At 43.3% G+C, this 24,803-nt stretch overlaps 1 protein-coding gene across 4 annotated transcripts in view; it reads right to left on the bottom strand.

Moving 5' to 3' along the window:
- Window positions 1–24,803, bottom strand: part of BBS9 (Bardet-Biedl syndrome 9) — a 1,749,160-nt gene that overhangs the window by 429,183 nt on the left and 1,295,174 nt on the right. For all 4 annotated transcript variants that reach the window (XM_069215484.1, XM_069215483.1, XM_069215485.1 and 1 more), the window contains one exon: window positions 2,289–2,511. In XM_069215484.1, the coding sequence (XP_069071585.1) occupies window positions 2,289–2,511 (223 nt within the window). The remainder of the gene's footprint in view (window positions 1–2,288; window positions 2,512–24,803) is intronic.

Here is a 24,803-nt window from a genome sequence, read left to right as displayed (position 1 = left end):
GGTCCCAATCAGTGGCTCTAAAGCCAATGTGAACAATAGTGGGGAAAGTGTGCATCCCTGCCTTGTGCTTCATCTGACTTTTATATCCTCTGACAGCACTCCATTCACCCTCAGTCTTTCAATTTCATCCATCCCAGAAGCAAACCACCAAATCTAATCTTCTCTACTACTGCCCACTGGTATGACCATGCTAGGGAGTCAAATGCTTTCTTTGCATCCAATGACAATATCACTGTGGGCTCCTGAATCATCCTACTATGCAACAAATAGCCAAATACCCGACTGAGGTTGTATCACGTCGCCCTGTGCAGCATAAAGCCTGACGGGCCTGCTTTCACCAAGCATTCCACTATCCGCAACATGCATTTGCTACACCCTCTCCAGTACTTTCGTGTCCACATTGATCACGGATATCAAGCAATAGGATGCGCACTCCTCCCTTGGCTTCACTTCCTTACAGACTGGGACAGTTAAGGCCAAACATAGATCCTCCGGAAGCATTCCCTCTCTCTTGGCACAACAATAGTATTCCTCCAAGTGAGGTATCACCTGCAACCGAATACACTTAAAGAACTCTGGTGTGAAGCAGTTCGGGCCCGGGCCCATACCTTTTTCTGGTGGGTGAGGGCTTTCATAAACTCTGAATTTGAAATCTCCACCTTTGAGGCTTCACGGTCCTCCTCGGCCAGAGTGGACATTGGGAGGTCCCTTCTCCGTTCTTGGAAGCATATGAGCTATATATGCTTTGCATGTGCAAAGCCAGCACCTGAGCGATGGCCTCTGGCCTCTCCTCCAGGCCTCTGTCACTGCCCTTTAGACCCCTTATCCACCTCTGCCCCTCATCTTGCTTGAAAGTCATGCCGATAGCTTTCCGGCCTCGTCTCCGAACTTAAAGACTTGCCCCTGTTTGGCCTGGAAACAGGCCCTGGCCTTCTGATGTGCCAACACCTGGTATTCCTCCCTGGTCTTCTCAACCTCAGCTGCCAGGTCAGGCATTTGGGCAGCTATAAAAACAGCCTATGATTCCACTAGTTTGCTCTATAGGGCCACACATTCTCTCTACCTCTTCATACCAACATTATAGGGTATCAGATGGCCCCATATCACAGTCTTGTAGGCCTCCCAAAGTATAGCCCCAGAGGATACTGAACCCTTGTTTTCATGGGGAATCTAGGATCGCTCCCCAATGATGGTGACATGCCAGGGGACAGGCGGGGCATGGAGATTAGATCCCTGGGAGTTCCTGGATTGGGGCACTACAACAAACTTGGTAACAGAAACCATGTGATAAGGTTTTCTGCAGCTTGCATACCATTGGGCTGCATTTCAGGGGGTCAGGCATTTAACTGCCAGACGGGTTTACCGGGGCGAGCAGGCAGCAGATGAATGGCAAATGTATTTAGACTGGTTCTTCCCACTGGAAGGCCCATTGGCTGAAAGCAAGGTTTGTGCTTCAGTTGTAGTTAGTGTGAACATTTATTTCAGGGGGAGAACATCGATGTACAAATATTGCAATCTCAGTTTCCAATCCTGTTCGGGTTGCCTTACTTTGAAATGGCTATTAAAACTGATCCATTTTTGTTCTGGTTTATTAGTAACAAATATCACTTAATAATTATGCATCACGTTTTTTGCCCATTACGTTCTGTATATAAATTTAGCTTTGCATGGCTGGCAATCTGCAGGTTAAACGGATTACAGTGCGAGCGAGGAGGTAACAGATGGCAGAGATGGCCAACAAAAAGGATCAATTGGTGAAGTCCTCTGCAAGGAGGGAGGAAGGGCCATGACACTCTTTAACCGGAGGAAGCGTGAATGTAGTCTGATGGCCAACAAAAATGTTCTCTTAGTGAAATCCCCTGGGAGCAACTTAGCACGCAAAGGATGGACATTTAACAAAATGCACCAATGAAAATGAAGCATTTAAGACAAGCACAAAAAGCACGAATGGCAAGAGTGGGTGTGGTTAAATGCCTGTATTCAATACATGTTTTGCAGACAGCGCTGTGCGCTGCCAAGCTGAACCTACAAAAACTGGTGAAAATACATAGAATAGCTATTTTGCTTGCCTTTTTGTCTTTTATTCCTATTTTGGATCACAATTTCATCTCATTCACCTCTTAAAATGTAGGGATTTTTAAAGAACTAGTAGGCAAGACCTAAAAATATGAAGTTGATTAAGGGACAAAGTTTGCCCAAGAAATTACCCTGTACTTATCATCCAGGTTAAAGGGTGGGTTGTGTCACAGTGCTATTCTGGCATTTTATCAAAGAGTGTGTGTTTTTACCTGGCATGATGATGACTTGCTGTGTGTTGGAGTCAGCAGTCAAGGAGAGGCGCCCTCCCTTAGCCAGTCTGTCACAAAATAGAGTGATGTGCTTCTTCAGTTTCGTCGTATCTTTGGGCATGCTCAGTTGTGTGCTGAGGCTTAGTGCCTGCTCTTTAGAGCTCTTGGACAGGCATGTCTTCAGCAAGTGTGATACAGCTGCGTCCACATTTTCCTCCCAGCCCTAATTGAAAAAAAGAAACATCTTATAGATTTCAAAATAACATTAGGATACATAACTTTGAAAAAACTGCATGCAAATCTAAAAGTACCAACAAATCCTGGTACAGACACAAAAAGTGCAATAAAAGATATGTTTTATAGCTAGAAGAACACATGCCAACTCAAGGGTAGTAAGAACATTCAGGTAAAACTGTAGAACCATTTGAAACCAAATATAACTAATTAAAAAAATGTAGGAAGGACAAGTTCTGCACAATCTGCTGTGACCAACCCAAAATGTTTTGCACTGCTTTTCACAAAATCTTAATCCTAGACACTGGGGTTCCATATACCTGGTCACAACTGTATCCCTTCCATCAATAGTGCACATATTACATATTAATTACCTACCACGATTGTGGTGCATGTAAAGAAAGCAATTTTACTCAGGCTGAACAATGGAAAACTAACCACCCAATCCAAAGACAAGGAAAAAAAAAAGAACTGCAGCTCACCCATGCATACACATAAGATTATTCAAAGATTTTCCATGGTGAAGAACAAGTTACTTACTTCAGTAGCACTTTATCTGGTGGAGACTACATCTAGCTGCAGATCCTTACCTTTGAATTCTCCTCAGGCATCAGACTGAATCCGGAACGTTTGAGAGATGTACCCCTGTGTGCTGGTAGGTGGCGTCGACCGGCTTAGTGTCCGTTGTTGGCATCATCCGCGATATGATGTTGCGGGTCCTATATAGACGCCACCCTGACCCGCTGATGTTGGTTTCTTTTCACGACTTTCCACGCCAGAAGAGCAGAGCCATGTAAAACACTGACACGTGGTGTGTAAAAATTATGACCCTGAAAGAGGAGTCCCTTCACTAGAAATCTGTTCGCAGAATGAGGAGGATGGGTGGGTCTCCCCACTGCTGTATTAGACCTTGCGCCACCTCTGGATGGAGAGGCCTTTTGTGATCTGTTAGGTATGTTTGCCTCAGTTTGTCTGCTCTGACGTTCAGAGAGCAAGCCAGATGCTGAACTACCAGGCACAAGCCCTGCTGTTCCAGTCACGTCCAGAGGGACAGAGCCTCTTGACAAAGGGTCCACAACCCCACCCCGCCCCACTTGTAGCAGTACCACAAGGCAGTGGTGTTGTCTATGAACACCTGCATCACCTTTCTCTTGATAGAGAGAAGAAAGGCATTCAATGCAAGCTGGATCACATGGAGCTCCAACAGTTTGCTGTTGAGGCCTGTCTCCGCCAGAGACCAGATGCCTTTGATCTCCATCGTTACCAGGTGGCTGCCCAATCCCAGGAGTGACGCATCTGTCCCTACTGTCAGATCTGGTTGGGGAAGGGAGAGGGATCTGCCTCTGACCCAAATGCGGTTCATTAACCACCCCTGCAGATCTTTTGCAGTTCCCTCTGAGATCTGGACCATGTCGGAGATATCCCCCTAATGCTGCACCCACTGGAACTTCAGGTCCCACTGCAGAGCCTACATACGGCAACTGGCATGTGTCCCCAGCAGGATGCAGGAGGCATTGAGGGCTAGAAGCCTCAGTCATTCTCAGTGAAATCCAGGCGAGGCAGACACATTGGTATCATAGCCTGAATATCCTGGACTCGCCGCTCAGGAGGATAGGCCCGAAACTGCACTGTGTCCAAAACAGCTGTGATGAAAGGAAGCATCTGAGAGGGAGCCAGGTGTGACTTCAGCTCATTTATAGAGAACACCAGCGAATGCAGGAGGTCTGCTGCAGTCTGGAGGTGGGAGACAACAGCTTGAAATGAGCCCGCCTTTAGCAGCCAGTAGTGGTGACAGGGGAAGACTGAAACCCCTTATCTCTGTAGATGAGCAGCAACCACTGCCATCACCTTGGTGAACACCCAAGGGGCACTGGTAATGCCAAAAGGGAACACGGTGAACTGAAAGTGCTTGTGGCCTACCATGAACCACAGGTAAGGTCTGTGGGCAGGCAGGACTGGTATATGAAAGTAAGTGTTCTGTAAGTCCAACGCCACCATACTGTCTCATGGATTCAGGACAGCTAAAACCTGAGCCAATGTGAGCATCTTGAACTTCTTCTTCTTGACGAAGAGATTAAGGGACTAAAGGTCTAGGATAGGGAGAAGACCCTTGTCCTTTTTGGATACCAGAAAGTAGCAGGAGTAGCAACCACAACCTACTTCTGGCACCGGAATCCTCTGCATGGCCCCTTTGGCCAAAAGAGCCATAACTTCCTTAAGGAGAAGAGACAAATTATCCTCTGTGATCCAATCGTAGGATGGTGGCACGGATGGAGGAGTGGTCTTGAAGTGGAGGGAGTAGCCCCTTCGGACTATCTGCAAAACCCACCTGTCTGATGTAAGGGATTGCCAGCGGAGTAGGTGATGGTGAATCCTGTTGCCAACTGGCCAACGGCGGGGTGAGTCAGACTAGGAAGGTTTAGAGGCTACTGCAGAGGGGGAGAGGGGCATTGTACTGACCAGATTGCTGGCCACCTGACCCCATGAGGTCGGTTGGTCCAGCACCCTTGAGCACACAGAGGCTTGGCAGCACGTACAGCACAGTGGCTGACCAGGAATAGGTGTGGTTGGGGACCCCTTCTGTAGCCACTACAGGGGCGAAAGGCAGATGGGGTGATGAGGGGCTGCAGCAAGGTCCGAGGAATCCTTGAAGCGCTTAAGCGCCGCGTCTGCCTAGTCTCCGAAGGGATGGGTGCCATCAAAGGGCATGTCCACGAAAGAAGCTTGGACATCCAGATGTCCTCATCAAGGCGTGACACCTCAGGGCCACTGTTGAAGAAACTGCTCTGCCTAGTGAGTTGGTTGTGTCCAGTCCACAACGAACTGTGAACTTTGTTGCATTTCTCCCATCGACAACAGCCTGAGCGAGTACAGCCCGGGCCTGTGGCAGGACTTGCGTAACCATATCCCATAGCGTGTGGGGAATAACAGCTCAAAAGGCATGCAGTGTTGATGGACAGCTCTGCAAGGCTGGCGGAAGAAAACATCATCTTCCCAAGTGAGTCCAACCTTTTCGATTCCCTATCCGGGAGAGCAGAAGGGAGCGTGCCATGGGTGGTAGAGGCTTGGATGACCAGGTTCTCAGGGGTGGGGTGTTGTATTAAGAAACTTGGGTCCCCAGGTGCAGTGCAATGGTGGGAAGCAATCGTCCTGTTCACAGAAGCCCCTGTGTTGGGATTGGACCAGGTACCCAGTACAACGTCAGTAAGGGAATCAGTGAATGGGAGCATATGTTCTGAGAAGGAAGTTCCCTGTTGCACCACCTTTGTCAAGAGCTTAGTCTTCATGGCTAGGACCTCGGCTGCACTCCCCACCACCATATCTAAAAATAAAACAGGGTGAGCCTATATTAATCAGCAAGGCTGTACTATAAAAAGTGCCAATGGTGACAATCATTTATCCGTAACTCAGCCTTTGAAATTTGTGAGCGCACAAATCAATTGCTGTGGCCACCTTTTCCTTTTTGTTATATTCACAAAGAAACTGTTCGATCATTTATATACATGAATTATCATACACAGTGGACAAAAAACCATTAGAGCAATCTGTGAATATTTTAACAAATACTTGAACCTCTCCACCATAGCATAAGAAGCCCCCTCTTCCGTAGCCACGATAGGGGAAGAAAGCATGCCAGTATCTGGAGAAATATTCATTGCGCTGGCTTCACCCAAGTGTTCATGTCATTCTAATTCTTCATAGGACTGGTATTCTTAAGGGTCTAGCGACCCCTCTCATTCATCCCCGAAGCCTAACCTGTACGAAAAGGGCTCAGGATCTGAATGAGGAGGCAAAGCTCCTGCCGGCGCCGGAGTCTGCATCGTGCGACGCCCATACGGCTCTGTGCCTGAGTAAGCTGTGGCAATGGGGATGGCACCGGGAGCATTGGCGTCTGGACTGGCATCGGGGAAGGTCGAGCTGGTACAACTGGCGCCGGTCCGGATCCAGCACTGGATCATTAGGAGCCCCTCAGAGCTGAGGCTGAAGCCACTGGCACAGAACCTGAAGGTGCCCTCTCTGGCTCAGTGGAGCCCCAAGAATCAGGTGCATGTCCTCATAGAACTCTCGGAGTTGGGCAGGGATTGCTCTGGCTCACAGAAACTCCAGAAGGCGGGAAGTTGTCCCAGGAGCACGTTCCGCAGAACGAGCCCTAGAGCGCCAATGCTCCCTCGTCTCGTCTGCCAATGGACGAGGAGAAGTTGAGGAGCGCTTCGACTTCTCTGATTTTTTCTTGTGCCTAGACTTGCCCGATTGTCCCGAGAACTTGGATTAGGACAACAACAACTTTGGACTCCGTGACCGATCCCGGGACCTTCCTCTTGACTTGGATCTCAACTTGCATGGAGTTGAGTGCTGGACCACCATTACCTATAGGGACCGTTCCCTCAAAGCATTCAGATGCATGGCCTAGTATTTGGAGCACAACTCTGGGTCGTGGTCACGCTCCAGACACCAAAGATACACAGGACGCGTATCCATCACGGATATTGCCCAATGACAGGACCAGCAGGACTCGAATTCTGTCTTCCTAGAAGACATCTCTCGATACACCAGGAGTAAAACTTGAAAAATACTAGACAAAAAGTTGAGAAAAGCCAGTCAAAAATTGACTGAGGGGTAGCTCTCTTCGAGAAAAAAAAAATAACTGACAGGAGCACGCTTGGGTGGTGCCTATATAGGACCTGCAATGTCATCTCTGGCACAGACAACGTTGACAATGGACACAGAGCTAATCGACAACACCTACCGGTGTGCATAGGTACTGCTCACAAAAATCTTTCGGCTCCACACTGATGCCTGGGGAGAATTGAATGGTAAGGAATCTGCAGCTAGAAGTCTCTATCTGATACTTATTTTAATTTCATATTATCCTGCAAATGGTTTTCTACACTAAACATTGAAACAAACTCTCTATTAGGCTCAAACAACCAAAACAACAAAAAGAGGCGTGGTCTATTATTGGTACACCTAGACCCGGATGAAACAGCTTCAGCATCAGAATGCGCTAGAGCCAAAACTAAACATGGACTAAACCGTTGATTACACAGAAGTGGAAAGTAGGTATGCAAACATTTGCAGAGGTCTTTATTGTAGTAGCTTTTACTATTCCGGATCGATTGAAGCATTAAGGGCCTTAGGCCCATCACAACAAAAAATGTAAAAATATATGCAAACAACTGTTTAACCAGATTAGGAGTTGCCACCTATTTAAATTGGGCCTAAAACTGTATCCCCCTCTTATTCTGCACTTCCATTTACCACCAGCTGCAAACTTGACTTAAACTGAGAAAAAATGATGAATCGTCTGTGCCTTTTATTCCCCATCAAGTGCAATAAATGCTAAATCAGGCAGTAAAACTGTGGCATGTTACCAATTGATTTCGTATACTAAATGTTGCCCTCAGTATCGCCCAAAGTGTTGATTTCTCTCTAACCGAGGACAGACGTTACAAGCTGATGGCAACACATCCTCACAGGTAAACTCTCAATGGTTAACATGAGTGATAGCCCTCTCGTGGGTGGCCATTTTCTGATATCCAGTGTGCAGGAGTTTGCTCCGCAGGTCTACAGGATTACTGCTGGGATTACTGAAACGGGATACAGTGCAAAAAAGCAGACCATATGAAAATGGAGCTAACTGTCAAGTGAAAAAAACAATCCCAGCAATGTAGAAACTTGACCCTCCCGTTCCATGTGTCCCAGCTTGGGTACAGTAGCGGCAGCGGGAGCCATCACTGCGACACAATGCTGGGGGGGGATTATTAAACAACAGAGGTTTACCAAACCTATGAAAGATGGTGTAACACAATACGTGCTCAATGTATCACACCGTTAGCGTGGGTCACTTGACAAACCTCTGGTGCACAAAGCAAGAGAACTAAAAGCCTCTCCAGTTTCAGGCGCTCTTTAACTCTGCCTCGGTTTATCAAGGTAACAATAATCTGAGGAAGTCTACAAGGTGGGCCGAAAAATAACAATAAGGCAGCAAATTCCAGTGCAGGGTTCTCAGGGCCTCGTAAACCAGGAGCGGGAAGTTTGAGTGGGTCAATTGTCACCAAAAACCTCCTTGATGCAATTACAGTTTTTACGGTGTAATTTGGGTATATTTTCACCTTTATAAAAGCTGAAATATCTCTAAAATGCAGTGTTCTTTGTTTAAAGAGTGCAGCGTTTGGTATTAAATTGCAGTATATAATTCAAGTTCGGCGAGTTGTGTTATGACAAATAAAGCAAAGGATTAGTGTACCTTATTATTCTATTTAGCAGATTGACACAACTCTTATAAACGTTCTCTTGTAAATCTGCTACAATACTTCAGTGCAAATAATGTATATGCCTACTAGCATAACAGTAATGTATGATCTGGAATTTGTGACTGCAAATAAAGAATAATAAAAAAAAACATTTTTTGGAATGACAGCTACTGCGCCTCAAAACTTATTATTACGAGCTAGCAGCAGTTACGTCCTTGTCTATTCCGATTTCAAGATTTCTACCAAACATATGCTCCAGAACCAGTTCAGCTTGCCGGCAAATGATCAGAAATAGCAACAGTGGAAACCTTCAAGCCGTGACCTCTAATATGGGGCATTTAATGTAGGACATAATTGTCCAACGCAGTAACAAGTAGACATGCTGCCAATGCATATCAAGGAGTACTTGCGAATGCATGAAGACAATACATAGGTAGCAATAACTTACTTACCACCAATTATGGATCCAAGAGGCCTGAGGTGCATTCAATGTTACCAGTCTTAAAAGTCCCCACCTGTCAATTTAGGACTCCGGATACAAAAATAAATAAGCAATTTTATGACTGCTCCTCGTCACAGCTTATGTAGCAGCTGGCTCTACACATTAAGGTAAAGGCTCTTCCTAAATTTCTAAACATGTCTGGAACCACCCTGGATCACAGTGAGCATTTGTTATAGTTCCAAACTGTTTTCCCTCGGTTATCACGACAGGTACAGAGGCTGGAAACCTACATCTATCACTGGGCCTCTTAAACCCCCCTACAATCCAACATGCATGTTATGCTTTTTTTGCAAATGTTACCAAATTCTACAGATCCCGTTTTTTAAAACTCTTTTGAACAATGTAGGGATTAGACAATTTAGGCTGGCCTATGTTTACTTAACTATGTTGCACAATTATCTAATTTGCTGGAGTATAGGTTTTTAAAAGCTGACGTTCAGTTATGCTATGTTGATTGCAGTATCTGAGACTGAAACAGAATATTTTTAATCCCTGATGCACAATGCATTAATTATTATGTAGGTGTTATGACAATGTTTTATAATTGTAGTAATAAGCACACTTCTTACTCGTTTGACAGATGGTTTGGTAGATACTGCTATGCGTTAATGCTTTGTCGCCACCCTTCATCTGATGGTGTAGGCAAATTCTGATATACTGAAACGAATCTCCAAACAATTGTCGTCATTGATCATAAGTACCAACTGAGTAATTTAAGGAAGGAAAATCCACAGAACAGTTAAGTTAGACCTCCGAGGATTATCTAACAGAGTAGCTCTTAGTGAATACAAGTAAAGGAGACCAAGTAACAATTGTAAAGATTACAAGCATCTTCATGAGAAACACTACAGTTGCTGAATTTGACATGGTGAAATTAGTCCACATTTGTCTTTTCACAGAGTTGTTACTCTGCTTGATACATAGCCCAAAGTCAACAGAATAGCTTTTGCCAGAGACTTGCTTCAATAAATGACTAAAACAAAAGGTGATGAACATCTTCCCATCAACTTATTTAGCTACTTCCAGTTACTGTCCATGTGAGGAGAACGGCATTTGTGCCAAATATAGTCATTTAATGGGTCTCTATCAAAGAACTGTTTGTAATTTTATTGCTGTTAAAGTTACCAGAGTTTGGCAAAATGGAGAAAATATGTTTATTTTTCCTTCAGATTACTTGATTATGTAGATCTTGGCACACAGTCTTGAGTACTTTCTCCTTTTAGGTATTGAGTCACAATTGTATCTCCATTCATCTTTTCACATAACTAAATCTTCTGACACTACATTTCTTGCAATATATTTACGTGGAAACAAGGAAAATATTGAATGTGAGGCATCCATTTCATTAACTCATACATTACGACTATTCCGGAATCAACTGTTTATTTATTTATTTGAGGAAGTTTGATGGAAAGCACTCTGTTGTGGATACTGCCATATTTTACCACGACGTCGAAATTGTAAACTTACAGTACAGAGGGATTTGATAAAAGTAAATAAAACTGATGTTTTAGTCGGGTTTTAATGGAGGATAAGGATTTTATAACTGCCTCAAAGGGGGTAAATTCACATTCTTCTGACTTTCCATTTAATGTACCTAATAAAAAGAAAGAATAGAGAGCAACGATTAAGTTACTGAAGAATTCAATGAAACAGTTTGACAAGCACTTGGACATTTCCAACTGTGGTAAGATGGATGCGTTAGGATGTACCATTTTAAACCCCCAATAAGCATCCTAGCAGCAGGATAAAAAGTCTGCAAAAATTATTAGAATCACGATTCTCATAAAAACAGGAGAGCAGGAACTTGTTAAGTACTTATGTCAAAGATTCTGTAGGATCTACATCCAGGTTGCAGAGATTTAAAGACACTGTTTGCTTATTAGAAGTCTTTATATATTGTGAAGTCCTATCCTTCTGATACTGAGCTAGATAATATTTTAAGGACAGTGTACTTCCCCATCTTACAAATGGGGCCATACAGCAAATCGAAGCAAATGTTTACATAGATGATGATGAAGGAGGAACACTACAAATAAGTTTCAGTAAAATAAAAACCCTGGGTTTTTATGGGTTTAATGTATCCTCTTGTCAAAGGTTTCAGATAGTCCTGGTTTTGCATGAACATTTTAGGTAATAAATTAGTAACCAATAGAATCTTTAGTATATGAAAGAAAAATTCCTCATGTGAATCTCGAAATGTGCTAAAGGTCATATTGTGTATGAAAAATACAGGCAATACTACTTGTAAATAAGATACTAAACCTTTTTCTAACAATATTGGCCCGTATATTGACTACCGCGATTTTAAAAAACACTCCTGAACAGAACTTCTCAAAGGGAGACATTGCAGTAGCAAAATTAAGAAACTCGTAGGTTTAATTAGTATTAATGACAATGACAAAAAATCATTGCTGCAGTTTGCTTTGAAGCAATTAATTTATTCAACAGGTAAAATATTTGGGAACATATTGAAGTCGGATCTTAAGTACATCAAAACTTTAAACTTTAAACTCTAGAACACCTGCTGAAGTACTGAAATGCTGAATTTAATGCTTAATATATTTATATGCGAAAAGATATTCTCACTGGCTGCCACACTCTTTCTAGAATAGGACTGCTTCCCCTTTTTGTTTCAAACATAGGTGCCGCTTCCTCATGCAGCACCACCACCCTTTGGAACATTTATTGGAAGCAGTTCTTGGATGTCTTTGAATGACACGCTGTCCTTGTAAACTCCCACTATTTGGACAGGATGGAGTGGACATGGGTGAACTTGGAAACTTCCATCAGCTTAACCTTTAGAGAAGAACTGTGGGGCTTCCAAGTAAAGGCGGAGGCCTTGGGAGGTGCTACAAAACATGTCCACTAATATAATAAAAAGGAAATTATATGAGGGAGGCAGGGTCTTTGCACCCTTCCTCCGTACACTGTAGGAAGTGAAAATGCAGATCATAGCAAGACACTCCTACATAAAGCCTCATCACACAACACCTAAGGGAGAGGCCTGGTTTTTCTCACACCCATCTTCTATCTTCCACAAGAAATTGAGGTTGCTTCATATAGGAATTCTAGTAGGTTAGGTATTTGGGGGGGGGGTGGGGAGAAAACAGGGACACACTAGTCGTTTTCCGACAATCACTTTCTCTCTATTGATTAGATATTAAGTAGACATCATCCTCCGTTTTAAGGCATTTGATGTAGAGAGGAGGAATTTATAAAACGAATATGTTCTTACAAAAAGTTAGTTTTGATTTCAGACTAGGAGTTTGCTGGGCCTTTTATGAGTGGAATCATTATAGAGTATGCATGAGTTTCGAGTACTGAGGTAGCTGGAGATATATTAAAATATTTTCATTGCCTCAATGTTGCATTGAAAGGCATTATGAGGTTTAAAATATTAAGTGCACTAAATATAATTTTGAGTATGTTGGTATCAGTATCATGAGAGGCACTGAGCAGCTTGGGGCCATTAATTTAAATAACCTATATATAAAGAATGTCGTTATATGTTGAGACATTTCATCGAAGGTAAGAAATATTTTTTAACTTTATGTGTTCTCCCTGAGACGTTTATACACATTAGCCTATCTGTGGATCTCTTCACCCTCATTCTTTCTAGTCAAACCAGCCATTTTCGATTCAAGAAACTGGGAAAAATGGTTCTATTTGCCGAAAAGCCTTCCTTGTGGCACACATAATATTAAACGGCATAACTGTGTCTTCTTGGGTCTTAGCCTGAGCAAAGTAGTGATTATAGTGTTCACAAAAATACATTCGCTTTACCTAAAGAAACACCTAATTCTCTTGGCAGAACTTTGATACCAATTTCTCTTTTTCAGATTTTCAAAACTTTTTTTAATATTCTAAAAGAAAATCCAACAGGAAAATATATAAAACAATACGAACAGCAATATCTCACACGAACAAAAAAAATTGAGAACAGTGGGGGGCGGGGGTGATCATAAACGAAGAGAAATGAACTGCACACTTACCCTAATTATACCGAAAGACAGAGATCCATCTGTATTTGTAAGATAATGTTTGCCTCAAACTGCCTGCAAAGCCATACACCGCAAACCTGCTTCACACACACCAAGAAGACTTTTGATCAAGCATTAGGTTTCAATCCAAAAGCCTAAAACTTGGCTGCTTCATGTGTATATATATCATTCTGAAATAATTTAGTCTGAAGAGTAGTACTTTATTGAACAACAAGCAATAATTGTGCTTGCAAAATATGCACATTTAAAACATCCTTGAAGTTTGGGACCAACGCTGCTGTACTTTTGAACGTAATCAACGCCAAATGGAATCAATGCACTCAGTAGGGAAGGGATGGACAGAGAAACCCATTCAGAGTGAGGGAATGAGTTGTTCTGTACAGCAAACAAGAGACGCAGTGCCTTGTCTGGGTCCCTTATAAATCGAGGACTACACTCCAAGGCCAAGATTGACTGTGTGGGTACTTATGTAACGCAATGGGGTGCTTCGTGACACGACACAAAGCAGCTCAAATGACAGCGTTGATCCACTTTCACATGCTACGGGGTTTTGTATGGAAGGTCTACACTGTTACACATAGCCAGAGCTGAAACAGCACTGCCCTGCCTAGTGCGAACCCCGTGATAACATATGTAAATATGTCGTTTTGGAGGTGATGCGGGGGACGCAAACACCTCTAGAGATTCACCCAAAACATGGCCAACTAAAATACTCACGGTATCTCAATCTGGCTTTGGTGGATTAGTGGCAAATGGAAACGGGGGTAAACAAAACGATGTGATATTTGCACGTGCCGTGCACGGCGCGTGTTATTTGTGTAAAAGTTCTCATTTTACTCTGCTCACCTTGGGAGCGGATGCCTATGGGTGCAGTTGTGAACTGCAGTGGGGGCACAGTATGAAACATCTACAAGACACGACACCACTCGCTCTCTGCGCAACGCTGGTGCGTGTTTATTGCTGTACAAACGGGATTTGCAGTGCTAACTCGACGGATGGGCCGCGTAGCAAACGTGGCGCCGCACACTAGGTTGCCATTTGCTCGAGGTAGCACATTTGCGGTGTGCACATATTGGTTCTGTGCCCGAGGACTCAGTACTAACACCTCACCACTTCAAACTAAAACTATTTAAAACGTGCTTAGGGGATTCTCCTAGTTGACGCCGATGATTTTTCCCGTTAAAATGTCTCTCTATTAAAACACAGGTAAGTGTCTAATTGAAAGAAGCATTGATACAGGAGGAATCAAGATTTACTGATTACCGCTCGTGATAATACGCATTCAGCGAGCGTGTCTCTTTGATAGAACACCTCTTTGTGCAGAGAGGGCTCATAGGTACGGCTTTGATGTGAACAAACCCTCTTTCTTTACTTTGGAGATACGAATCTTCCGTCTAGCCGTCTCTGCACAGGAAGGTAGACTGCTTGTGCTAGCCAGTCTCCAGGGAGCCTAAGCGGCTAGAGGATCAACAGAGGCATCGTTTTCTTCATGGTAGGCACTTACTTTTGAGCTATTTCCTGCGCCATTTACAAAGAAGAGATTTCAGTTGGAGGTGGACTGTCCATCACTGACCTAAAGTTTCAGGCCAATGCCATGATACCTGGTGATGTATTGTATTGTAATAGTATTTATATAGCGCTTACTACCCCTGACAAGGCGTCGAAGCGCTTTTCGATGAGTAGCACACTACTCTGGAACCCAACAAGAATTAGTGATGGATTAGTATCGGGAAATAATGAGTACAGTTTTAGTATTATTATGAGTTCATTTGAGCCGCGGATATGAGAGTTTGTTAGTTAGATTGACTGGAGTAATGGAGGGGTGAAGGAGGAAAGAAATCCAGAAGTGTTAATTGGGAGTATATCCTTCATTTACTCAACCCGAAGGCTTGGGATGAGTAAAGGGGGGTGGAGGAGGGAAGAGTATGTGGAAGGGTTAGGGAGAGCATAGTAACAGGATGAGATAAATGCAGGAGAATTTAGTAGGGTTGTGTGGGAGGTCACGGTAGTAGAGTGAGGTTTGGTGAGTCAGATGTGGAAGCGGAGGGAAGAGCTTAGGCAGAGTTATTTAGGAGATGAAAGTAGTAGAAGGGATTTGGGATGAGTCAGAGTGAGAATGGAAGATATGACATATGATGATGAGTAGATAAGTGTGATAAGATGAGAGCAGGAATTCATAGATATCTAGTGTAACAACCCACCCAGGAGCCATGCAATGATCCACGAACATGCCAAGCACAGAAACAACATATACATACATACATATATATATATATATACACACACACACACATATGCACATACAATACATAACTAGAACCATGGGTAAAAAATACTTAGTCAAACATTTTAAAGAGTGTGTGTATTTTATTGTTATGACATAGTAGCGATACATATTTTCTAAAGAAACTATAAAAAAATAGAAATATACACATAATCTGAAAAAATATTTATCAACATAGGCATATGCAGTTCATAGTTGTTTGAATATGGTGGTTATGAAGGAAAGAGCCAACTCTTGAGTAGTTTTCTGAAGACAAGAAAGTTATCTGTGGCTCTTATAGTTGGGGGTAATGAATTCCATAGTTTGGCTGCTTGGACGGAGAAGGATGTACCACCTATAGTCTAGGGGGGGTGCCAATCTTGAGCGGAGGTTTCTTTGTTGGATGTATTTGTTAATTTTCTTTCTGCTAAAAAGCGGTCCTGTTCCATGTATAGCTTTGTGGGTGATACAAAGCAGCTTGAAAGCGCATCTTCTGGCAACGGGTAACCAGTGTAGTGCTCTCAAGGCAGGGGTGATGTGTGCTTGCGGCTTTACATGTAATAGTAGCCTGGCTGTGGAATTCTGGATACGTTGTAGTTTTTTCATAACAGATAGAGGTGATCCATGGTCGAGGCCATTGGCATAATCCAGTTTGGATAATACAAGCGCGATAGTAGCTTGCACCTTGTGTGGAAATCCGAGGTGGGGGAAGATGCGTCGTAAAGTCTTCAAGGTGATGAAGCTTGTTCATGCTAATTTGTCCACTTGGGCATTCATAGTTAACTTGGAATCCATGGTGATTCCTAGGTTTTTAACTTCCTTGGATAATTGAGGAGGTGATCCGAGATCGTCAGGCCAGACGCACAGAGGCTCATTACTTTTCCAGTCACCACATATGAGTATTTCTGTTTTGGAGGTATTTAGTCTGAGATGGCTCCAGGTCATCCACTGATCAACGGCTCTGAGGCAACTGAAGATTTGTGAGTTTTCAATGTTTTTGGGGCGTTCTAATTTAAGTAGTATTTGTGTGTCATCTGCATAGTTGTAGCATGTCAGATGGAAATCATTGATCAGTTCTGGTAAAGATATCATGTAGATGTTGAAAAGCAAAGGTGAGATGATTGACCCTTGGGGGACCCCTGCTTTTGTGAGGTAGGGTTCGGACGAGAAGGGGGGCGAGTGGATGATATTAGATCTTTTTTGAAGATAGGAAGTAATCCAGTCGAGAGCAATCCCTTGTATGCCGGCTTTGTGGAGTCTGAGTTAGGGTGTCATGGCCAACCGTATCAAAGGCAGCCGAGAGGTCTAAGAGAAGTAGTGCAGCAACTCCATTGTGGTCGACTGTGTTTTTAAGATCATCCCAGACTGCTATGAGTGCCGATTCCGTGCTTCTTCCTGGGCGGAATCCAGTTTGGAAGTCTGAAAGTATAGAATTGTCTTCAATGAATTGTGACATCTGGGCAAATGCTGCTCTTTCTATCAATTTGCCCAGGAAAGATCCATTTGTGATTGGTCTGTAGTTGTTGGAGTCTTGCGGGTCTAGGTTTGTTTTCTTTAATAAAGGTTGTATGTATGCCTTTTTCAGGTCTACAGGAAAAGGTCCTGAAGTTAAAGAGTTGTTGATGATTCTTCTTACAGGTGTGGCAGCAGAAGTAGATAGAAGAATGTTCTTGAAGATTTGTGGTGGGCAAGGGTCAGAAGGGCAACCAGAAGGTCTGCTTGCTTTGACCAAATCCATAAATTCATCCTGGGATATTTGTTTGAAGGACTGTAGAGGATGGGTTGGTTTATTCTTAAAGGGTATTTTAGGAAAGGGGTTGGTGCTGATGGTTTTCTTCTGTTTTAAATAGGAGTCCAATGTGTCTGCCTTGGTTGTGTAGTGAGTTGCCAATTTGTTTGTGAAATCTTGAGTAGTGGGATGATTTCCTTCCATACATGTAGGTTTTCGAAATTCATTGAGAATTTTATAAAAGTCCTCGGTTGTAGATTGAGCATTTTGAATTCTGTCTGAGTAGTATCTTTTTTTTAGCTTTTTTGATTGATGATTTGTATATCCTGTTAAGTTTGTGTAGCTGCAGTTTGTCTTGACTGTTGGTTGTTTTGAGCCAGGTTCGCTGCAACTTTCTGATTTGTTGCTTTATCTTTTTAAGTTCTGTGTTTCTCCAAGGTGTTGGTTTTCTTTTGTCGTGATTAGTTTGTCTCAGTGGTATTAGGATATCAAAAGCTTCCTGTAGCCACTAATAACGTTTTGGCACAGAATTAATTGTATCTAGATCTGTGTTTGCTGTTAGTTGTGTTTCTAAGTGATCCAAATTGAGTTTGCTCCATGGTCGATAGGTGCATGTATGTAAGTAGTTGTGGGGTGTGTTGATTTGTGGAGCTGTATGTCGGAAAGTTATCATATGGTGGTCTGACCAAGTAATTGGCGTGATGCTATGAACAGTAACTAGTTCAAGCTTAGTGTCCCTAACATTGCTCTGGGTTGTTGGCCAGGATTTAGAGAGCCTACGTCTACCTTCAAATGTCCCCTACTTCGAAGATGCAGGGATGCCAGGGCGATCACATAAAACTACCAGGAGTGCTAACCTTTTATATCAGGAATGTACACTAAGCCAGTGTAGCAACCTTTAAAGCAGCAATAAACAGTAATCAATTTGTAAATAGGTAATGGGATAAGCCACAGAATTCATCCTACATTTCAGCCTTTTTCATGAGGTGCGACACGGAGGAGTACTTGAGGTACAGGTGCACTACTCTGAATAAACATGAAGCACACAGAAGGGTTCACACTAGCCTAGCAGTTCGGGCTGGACTGTTCCCATGGGGAACAGGGTCAAGACTGATTTGCATATGGCTGGGTTCAAACTGGGGTGACGTGGCAAGCAAAATAACGATGGATTAAACCCAGATTTGTGACTGGGGGTGAGTGTTTGAAAAGTTTAAACACTCCGTCCATCATTTTATTTTGTTTTATGATGTTGCTTTGTGCGACCTAAGTGGCAGGGGTATGCCCAGACGTGGGTCCCTTGCTCGCTGCGCCACTGGATTCAAGCTAGCCTGGCTGATAAAGGGTGATACCCTGAAACCGGTCCCAGGATGCTTGTTTCCTGTCCATGGAGGACCTGGCCTAGCAGTTCGGGCTGGACTGTTCCATGGGGAACAGGGTCAAGACTGATTTGCATATGGCTGGGTCCAAACTGGGGTGACGTGGCAAGAAAAATAACGATGGATTAAACCCAGATCTGTGACTGGGGGTGAGTGTTTGAAAAATGTCAACACTCCGTCCATCATTTTATTTTGTTTTGTGATGTTGCGTAGGGTTCACACTGATCACCATTTCATAAAAGGGAAACAAATCACTGGATTTAACAGAGACAAACATTCTGGGCTGTCGTGAGGAGGGATCACTAGTGTGCCACAAGCTAAGATGGCAGTTCCTAGAGGAGTGCTTAGCCCTGCTGCACTAAGCCAGGCATATTCTGCTGTAGTTCAGCCACATAAACCCAGTTAATGCTGCTTTCATACTGTAAAGATATGAATGTTGGTGTGGAACCGTAAGACCTCAGGCGGATTTCTGAAGGAAATCAGTCTTTTCTGACCCATACGTGATATGATCTGCAGTGAGTTGCTGGAACAGTGAGAAACTGTTACAGTACAAATTACTAGGCAGATGGCTAGGGGTTGGTATAGAGTCTGGAATTTGGGGGTTATTCCGGTCTGGGATCTCTGCTCTTGTCATACACCTGGTGGACTTAGTGGTAGAGCTGTTGGTTTAAATATGGGGGCAGAGCGGGACGTCTGAAGAAATAAATTAAAGTAGCTAAAGGCTGGACATTTACTGTAGCCTCACCAGATCACCGAGGTAACAATGAAAGAGATTTCAGGGGTGACACTGATGGGCAGGCACACTTTTGGTGAGTAACATTATCACATGACTAGGCCTCATTAATGAAATACATGTACATTAACAGCACTACCCCCTGGAGGTGATAGGTGGATGCTACTAATATGTATGTTATGGATAGCACTGAAATACCTCTGCTTTGTCATTGTGATTCAAGGTGAGTCATAGACTCGATATACCAAAAAGTGATAAATGCACTCTACAAATTATGACAACCTGGGAAACTGATATACAAAAATTAAGCTCAACTGAGAAGAAAACAGCATGCTCCTGACAACAAAGGTGCATGAGAGACTGGCGGCACCAGGGGTCCGTCCCTGCATCTGTATTCTACAGATGTCTTAACCATGTATTCGAAGTTACAAAACTGACATTGATGGTACAAGCACAAAAAATTATGCTCTGGCATATAACACCTAGATGTTGCGCTTAACTAAAAAAGTGACAGAATTGGATAGCAAAGTTATGTATTTCTAAGCTTGAAAACGCCAAGATGTCCATATCTTGATCTGGTTCCTAAGTGGAATCACAGATAATTATTTTTAGCATAAAGTTGAAGACTAACAGAGACGTTCCTGGAAAAACAACATTCATATTCGTGGAAATGAAGTAAGAAGATGCGAAACCTAGAAGAATTTATCAGGAGTCTATCGAAAACCATGTGTGAGGACCACTCCATCATTAACAACTTCATAGTTCAAAGGCACATACATCACTGCAATGTAGACACCCTAAAGAAAATTAGACACTGATAATAGCAATGCTCCTCAACTTCAAGGACAGAGTACTCTGGTTCGCACGGGAGAAAAGGGTCCAAAGTGATGACTGTTCCTTTCTTCACCACATCAGCACAGGCAACTTGGAAAATGTTCATAAATGCGATGAAAGTGCTGCATGATTAAACAAAAAGAAAACTGGCTAACGATGCAGTGTGACTATCAATTGAAACCTTCTCCTTTCTCAGAGCTGCAGAGGACATGATAGACTTTGTGGAAGGTATCATTTCAATCTCTGGCAGTGGTACCTCAACAGAGGTAGCCGCTGGAACAGAGAATGAACATAACGGGTAATGTCAGAGTGGAAGGAATAATGATATTCCAAGAGCGGATCAATCGGGATAGCATAAGGAGTATAGTGGTGGTATTGCTGTGTGGCTAGCACAAATCTCAATGACGAGTTCTTGTGTGAAACTTATGTCTGGTCGTGTTCTGGCACACTATGTCTGAATGCACAGAGGAAGAGCTATGCTGATGTAGGAGTAAATCAAAATGCAGTAATTATGGAGTCAAAGCATCTGCAACACAGCGTTGTCTATGCAATTACAAGCACACCCTAGCTAGCTGGGCAACACTTCCGGGTCCCAGACAGACATGGTCCAAAGGTGGAGTTCACAAAAAAATGCCTGACCCCTACTGAATTCACCATCCTGTTTCCCAGGAAGTTTCTAGAGTTGAACTGGGTCTTTTGGGAGTAAAAGGTGAGGTCCCACTAGTGGTTGTGAAGTTTTTAGTGAAGGTGGAATGGCTACCTGGAGGATGAAGGGAGGGAGAATAGCGGCACCAACGCACCTTGTATTATACAAATGCTGCCCCAGAGAGGAAACAGGGCTCTAGGATACAAGTAAGGTTAGTGGGGGATTCGGGGTATATTTAAAAAACAGAGGTGGCTCAGCAGTTAAACACACTAATACAGAACATGAGAGACCTCAGCAACTCTATTGGAAACCTAACTTGGACAGCATAGGATAAACATTGCAGGTTGCAGAAGAACCATCTTTAACATGAGGAGCACTCTGCCGTTGCTGGATAAAATAGATGCCATTGGTTTTTCTCTTCTCATTCTAAACATTCTCGTGGGCTCATAACATGAATGTTCAGTAGTGTAGGCTTTCATATGTGTATAATCGTTTATATTCTCGGCTGGTAGGTACATGACCGTGCATGGGAGTACAGCAGATCACAAACTGACGTTAGGTAATGTGAATGGTATTTGACGAAGTAGCAGCCAAACAATAAGAGTATTCCAGTTCACAGGCTTCAACATGTCCTGTTGCAAATTGAAAACCTACGTGAGATTGTTAATCCCTGGACCAGCTATATCTCAACCGCTGAGAGCTTATTTTCCAGTCTGCAGTTCACCAAGGACCATCCAGTTAGAACGAGTAACTGTGGAGCTACTGCATGCAACAGAAAAGGCTGTCATTTCGACAAAACACTACCTGCGTATTCGCCCATTCTTATCCAACTTATACTTGCAAAGGAGACGGGTAGTCTGAAGGCACCATGAAAAAGCGTTGCATGACTGGATCCAGTGTTCCTCGGGGAGGCGAAAGATCATATTCAGTTTTACTTTTAAGCCAACACTGCTTCAGTACTGGAGCTGGTAACACTATATGGTGCAGTGCACTTAACACATACCAGGTGCAGATACATCACCATTTAAAGCAAGCACTGGCAAAGCCAATGGGTCTTGCCTATCCAAGAGTTATTGGCTAAGCCAATGTGTTTTAACCATGCTGTACAGCAGCGTGGTTAAAAGTTAGTGGTATAGAGGAGAGTGGCGTGGAGTGTCAGAGTAGAATGGCGAAGAGTGCAGTAGAGTGTTGGGGAGTGGAATGGCAGAGTGTGTCCTGCATTGGAATGGCATAGTGTGGAGTCACACAGCGTGGCATACACTGGAGTGGCATAGAGTAGAGTGCACTGGCATAGATTTGGCATAGAGTGTTGCAGAGCATAGTGGCATAGAGTATAGTGGCATGGAGTGCAGTGGCACTGAAGTCAGTGGCATAGGATGCACTGGCATGGATGAGAGTGGTGCAGTGCAGAGTGGTGCAAAGTGGAGTTGCGCAGAGTTGAGTTGAGTGGCATAGAGTGCAGTGTCTCAGAGTAGAGTCGAGGGGCATGGAGTGCAGTGGTGTAGAGTGGTGCAAAGCAGAGTAGCATAGAGTGGTGCAAAGAAGTGTATAGTGCCATAAAGTACAGTGGCATAGAGTCCAGTGGCGTAGAGTGGAGTAGTGCAGAGGAGAGCAGAGTTAAATGGCAGAGAGTGCACTGTTGCAGAGTAGAGTGTCAGAGTGCAGTGGTGTAGCGTGGCGTAGAAAGCAGTGGCGTAGAGTACAGTGATGCAGAGTAGAGCGCAGTAGCGTAGAGTGCAGTTGTTTAGAGTGCATTGGCATACACTGAAGTGGTTTAGAGTAGAGTGGTGTAGAGTGTAATAGCATAAAGTAGATTGTTTCAGAGTAGAGTGAAGTGGCGTACAGTGGGGTGGTGCAGGGTTGGGAGCATAGAGCATAATGGCATAGATTAAACTGGTGTGGAGTGCAGTGACAGAGTGCAGTGGTGCAGAGTAGATTAGAGTGGTGTACAGTGGATTGTCGTAGAGTGCAGGGGCACAGAGTTAAGTGTTACAGAGTAAAGTGCATTGGCGTGTAGTGCAGTGGCACAGAGTGCAGTGTTGCAGAGTGGCGTAGAGTGGAGTTGTGCACAGTAGACTGGTGTGGCCTAGACTGGAGTGGTGTAGAGTGCAGTGGCGAAGAGTGCAGTGGTGTAGAGTAGAGTGGCGAAGAGTGCAGTGGTAGAAAGTAGTAGCTTGAAGTGGCATAGTGCAGTGGCATTGAGTGGAGTGGTGCGGAGTGCACTGGAGTGGTGTAAAGTGGAGTGGTTCAGATTAGAGTGCAGTGGTACTACAGAGTAGTATGGAGTGGCGTAGAGTGGAGTATTCATGTTGTGGTAGCACACTGCCATCACAAACAACACATTTTCAATTGAAATGACCATTACATTTTCAAACAGTTTTACCACTAAAACTATACAGTGTGCACAGACAAAAGGTGTGGAAATTGCATCACCTAGTGTAATGATTTGTTTTGATCATATTAAAGTTTTTGTTTCCAACACACTTAAGAAATAACAAAAAATATAGTTCATTTGCATTCGTAATTCTGATATTTTCTAAAAAGAGTTACACAATTAATTTAAATGTTGTTGAGTGCTTGAAAAAAAAACTCTTTCCTACCACCAGTATCCAGTAAGATTATCACATAAATCCTCTCACTTTGAAGTCGGAGAAAGAAAAGTAAACAAGTGCCCTCGGAAGACAGTGCCTGAGTTTGACCTCGGTCTTGGAATGCACAGCAAATGTGAAAAGATAAAAACAAGATTTACAGGCCTATTTACAGAAAAGGAGCACTCGGGGAGGGATACTATAAATCATGTTTTGGCAAGAGAATGTACAAACTCAAGTTGGACAGCCTAAAAGAAATAAAGTCAGAAAATCGAAAGAAAGAAAATGTGAGTTACAAACCACAGAGCCAATGGCAAGAACAGGCGGAATGCACTCCTAGTCAGCTTTCAAACTGTGCCCAAGATGTGCTGTCTGGCAGGCTTTAACCTAATAAGCAGAGTACTGAGGACCTTAAAATGAAAGCTAACTGGATTTCAGTCCAGACTAAATGGATATAGATTGCAATAGGATGTCCCAGAGGATAAATGTATTACGGGGAGGTTAGGGTCTTCATTACAAGTGTCCCGTTATACTACAGTATGTATAGTAATGCCTGTTACCACACATACCGGAATTCTGAGTTTTGTGGCAAAACATGGACCCTGCAATTCTTCCCAAGATATATTTTGGCAGGTCTAACATGCCTAAATTTACTGAAGGAAATACCTGGTAAATATCACACCAAAACCTGCATGTTACGCCCCACTTTTGTATGGAAAACACAACATAGGTGAAATCACGGCTGACAAATTGTGAACTACTCAGACTCTGATTGTATCAGGTGCAAAAAGGCAGTTATGTTCGAACACAAAGTGGCAGCAAGAAGTGTGAGAAGGGATGGAAGCTGGGCAGGGCTCTTTAGGGTCTATTTATATCCAATCCACACAAGGGCACACAATTGTCACACACACCACAAAATAGGTGTGCCATCACTATGTAAAGAGATATCTATTCAGAGTTATCTACTTATTATAAAGTGCTGTGTTCGGTGCAGAAGAATGCTTCTCTGGAGTTAATATGGCAACACCTGGACCAAATAGACAGCTAATACTGTACAAGGAAGTGATAGGAAAGGGTAGACTGCCTGAAGATACCAGGAACACACAAATTATTTAACATTTTCAACTAGGTAAGCCCTCTGATAGTTGTGGGTACTCTAGGATCTTTACCCAAAAAACTGGATAGATAATCTTGGTAAGTTACTCACAATTGATGGCACTTTTCATATTACCAGAAAAGATGAGCATTATTTCTGACATGTTCACATCAGAGAAGTTGAGGAGGGCTTTGGGTGAATCCTGAACTTTACTGCTAAGAATACTAGGCAGTAATGCCTCCTGTGCTTATTGGTG

This window comes from Pleurodeles waltl, chromosome 2_1 (genome assembly GCF_031143425.1).
Source record: "Pleurodeles waltl isolate 20211129_DDA chromosome 2_1, aPleWal1.hap1.20221129, whole genome shotgun sequence".
Classification (NCBI taxonomy): Eukaryota; Metazoa; Chordata; class Amphibia; order Caudata; family Salamandridae; genus Pleurodeles; species Pleurodeles waltl.
Note: the sequence above shows the minus strand (reverse complement) of the source record. Positions and strands in the feature narration are given on the sequence as shown.